The 3,836-nt window shown below is 40.6% G+C and overlaps 1 protein-coding gene across 1 annotated transcript in view; it reads left to right on the top strand.

Annotated features, from left to right (window-relative positions):
* The window catches only part of LOC111976853 (uncharacterized), a 32,524-nt gene that overhangs the window by 8,289 nt on the left and 20,399 nt on the right, over window positions 1-3,836 (top strand). The window contains exon 2 of the mRNA XM_070448163.1: window positions 3,503-3,787. Coding sequence (XP_070304264.1) covers window positions 3,503-3,787 — 285 coding nt within the window. The remainder of the gene's footprint in view (window positions 1-3,502; window positions 3,788-3,836) is intronic.

The following is a 3,836-nucleotide window of genomic DNA, read 5'->3' as shown; positions in this document are numbered from 1 at the left end:
TCTCTCTGTCTGTCTGTCTCTGTCTGTCTCTTTGTCTGTCTCTGTCTTTCTGTCTGTCTCTCTCTCTGTCTCTCTCTCTGTCTCTCTATCTGTCTGTCTCTCTGTCTGTCTCTCTGTCTTTCTGTCTTTCTGTCTCTCTGTCTCTGTCCCCCTGTTTCTCTCTCTGTCTCTCTGTCTCTCTCTCTTTCTCTTTTGTACTCCAGCTCTCTAACTGTCTATCGCTGTTCGACCATCTGTCTTTTTTTCATAGGCTCTCTCTCGTTCCTTTACTCCCACTTTTTCTCTCTTGCTATGTGTTTAAATGATCTCAGATGAGACAGTACTGATTTATCTGTCAACAGCTTCCTGTCCTTTGTTGTAATTTTGGGGGATGTGTGTGTGTGTGTGCAGACACAAGTGCGTTTGGTGGAAAACACAAATTGTTGTACATTTTACAAACAGGATGAATTAGAGATGGGGTGTTTAAAGGAGAGGTTTTCCATGGATGATTTAAGCAGTCAAGACAAAATGAATGTTGTCAACGGCCAGGCAGCCCATCCGGACTGGTCTCGGAGTAGTGGGCATGTCAAAAGAAGTGGTTGTGTCGAAATAAATGGGTGTGTTGAGAGTGCACCGTTATTGTACGGTCTCTTTTGATTGAACAGCATTGCCAGCACTCAGAGGACTAGTTTATTTTGTTCAGTCTCTTTCAGGAAGTGCATGGAGGATGCTAAAGCAGTTTTAATCACATACACAACTMAAACTTTTATGATGAATTATTACCGGTATACTAAACTATGTTTCATGAATATCCAAAGAGTATTGTTTAGTCTCATAATAATTTTCTTTGAGTTCACATACACAACTTTATGAAAGCAGTTGTGACACATGAAGGTCTGCAACCAGTAGAACCTCATTTGAATCTCCTGTTATAACATGCTAGTATCAGACGGGTAGCAGCATAGGCTTTAGGCTGTTTTTGCCCGCTCGCTTCGTAAATTGTTCCTAATCGGCATGTCAGCAACCCATAGGTCTGCCTTTAAGGAAGCTTGCTATTGGTGTATAGTAATGGGACATTGAGAAATGTTATCTTTGACATTGCGCACAGTAGTCTACACAACAGAAAAGAAATGTGATAAATGTAAAACATTCACAACATGAAAGCATGTTAAGATATATGCATTTAATTACATGCAATGTTTTTCCACAGCGTGAGTGATTCCACCACGCCATCATTCTGAGTTTCCCCAAAGTACGTTTTAATGCACCATCCTATACAGCAGGGATGGACAGCTGCAGTCCTCGGGGGCCTGATTGGTGTCACATTTTCAGTGGTGGAAAGTACTTAAGTAAAAATACTTTAAAGTACTACTTAAGTAGTTTTTGGGGGTATCTGCACTTTACTATTCATATTTTTGAAAATTTTTACTTTTTCTTCACTACATTCCTAAAGAAAATGTGGTACTTTTTACTCATACACTTTTTACTTACACATTTTCTTTGACAACCAAAAGTACTTGTTACATTTTGAGTGCTTAGCAGGACAGGAAAATGGTCCAATTCACACACTTATCAAGAGAACAACCCTGGTCATCTCTACTSCCTCTTATCTGGCGGACTTACTAAACACATGCTTAGTTTGTTAATTATGTCTGAGTGATGGAGTATGCCCCTAGCTATCCATAAATAAATAAAAAACAATTCAATTGTGCCATCTAGTTTGCTTAGTATAAGGAATGTGAAATTATTTACACTTTTACTTTTACTTTTGATACTTAAGTATATTTTAGCAATTACATTTACTGTTGATACTTAAGTATATTCCAAACCAAATACTTTGTCTTTTACTCAAGTAGTATTTTACTGGGTGACTTTCACTTTTACTTGAGTAATTTTCAATGAAGGTATCTTTTACTTTTCCACCCCTGTACATTTTTGCCCCAGCCTCAGCTAACACACCTGCCTCCAATAATCACCTAATCATGATCTCAGTTTAGACTGCAGTTTGATTAATCAGCTGTGTTTGCTTGGGATGGAGAAGAAGAGTGACACCATTCAGGCCCCAGAGGACTGGAGTTGCCCACCCCTGATCTACAGTCATGTCACCACGAACCTCTGCACTCGCTGGCAACAACTGACAGAAAGTCAAACCAATTACATGTGCGCTTTCGATATGCCTACCTTCTTTCAACACAGCCAGTATCGGCCGCCATATTGGGCTGCAACTACCCGCTTCTCTCATCTGTCCCATTTATCACTAACAGATCTGAAAACAAAGGAATATGGTCATCCGTACAGTGCATTCAGAAAGTATTCAGACACCTTAGCTTTTTCCACATTTTCTTACATTACAGCCTTCTTCTAAAATKGATGAAATTGTTTTTTTCTCTCATCTACACACACTAGCCCATAATGACAAAGCAAAAATAGTTAATTTTTTAACATTTTTGCAAATGTATATGAAAAAAAACGGAAATATAAAATTTACATAAGTATTCAGACCCTTTATTTAGTACTTTGTGAAGCACCTTTGGCAGCGATTACAGCCTCGAGTCGTCTTGGGTATGACGCTACAAGCTTGGCACACCTGTATTTGGGGGAGTTTCTCCCATTCTTCTCTGCAGATCCTCTCCAGCTCTGTCAGGTTGGATGGGGAGCGTCGCTGCACAGCTATTTTCAGGTCTCTCCAAAGATGTGCCTTTTACTGAGGAGTGGCTTTCGTCTGGCCATGCTACGATAAAGGCCTGATTGGTGGAATGCTGCAGAGATGGTTGTCCTTCTGGAAGGTTCTCACATCTCCACAGAGGAACTCTGACTCAAGAGTCTTGGTGGTTCCAAATGTATTCCATTTAAGAATGATGGTGACCACTGTGTACTTGGGGACCTTCAAGGCTGCAGAAATGTTCTGGTACCCTTTCCCAGATCTGTGCCTCGACACAATCCTGTCGCGGAGCTCTACGGACAATTTATTTGACCTCATGTCTTGATTTGCTCTGACATGCACTGTCAACTGTGGGACCTTATATAGACAGGTGTGTAACTTTCCAAATCATGTCCAATCAAATAAATGTATCACAGGTGAATTCCAATCTAGTTGTAGAAACATATTAAAGATGATCAATGGAAACAGGGTGCACCTGAGCTCAATTTCGAGTCTCATAGCAAAGGGTCTGAATACTTATGTAAATAAGGTATTTCTGTTTTTTATTGTGTGTAGATTGATGAGGGGAAAAAATGTGTTTAATCAATTTTAGAATAAGGCTGTAACGTAACAAAATGTAGAAAAAGGGTAGGGGTCTGAATACTTTCCAAATGCACTGTACACTATATTTTTGGGGGGGCAAGTCTATGGTAAAGTGCTTTAGTGTMCAATTTTATTTAAATTTGTCATTGGTTTGATATCTTACATGGTTTATGTTGTCATATGTGTAAAGTATAATTTTGTGCCTTTCAACATGACTAATAAAGATCAATCAATCAAACTCAATCAACCAATGAATAAATGATTCCTCTCTGTCTCCAGGTGCAGATGTGACAGAGCCCAACAGCTCAGACAGTCGCGGAGAACGTCTCGACTTCTTCCTCAAACAGGAAGAAGCTCTGGCAATGGGCGAGGCCAACTTCCTGGGTGCCAGCGAATCAGATGAGGCCGGAGGTGGAACCGGGGGCAGGACTACCCCATTGGTAGCCAATCTGAGGGCAGCGTTGATGAGCAAAAACAGCCTGCTGTCGCTACGGGCTGAGATGCTGGGAGACGATAACCCTGTACTGTTTGAATTCATGCCCAAAGGAGGACACTCCCTTTCACGTAAGTTACTGTTATAGTGTGTTACACACACACCACACACACACACACA

Source organism: Salvelinus sp. IW2-2015, linkage group LG17 (assembly GCF_002910315.2).
Source record: "Salvelinus sp. IW2-2015 linkage group LG17, ASM291031v2, whole genome shotgun sequence".
NCBI lineage: Eukaryota > Metazoa > Chordata > Actinopteri > Salmoniformes > Salmonidae > Salvelinus > Salvelinus sp. IW2-2015.
This window is presented reverse-complemented; position numbering and strand designations above follow the sequence as displayed.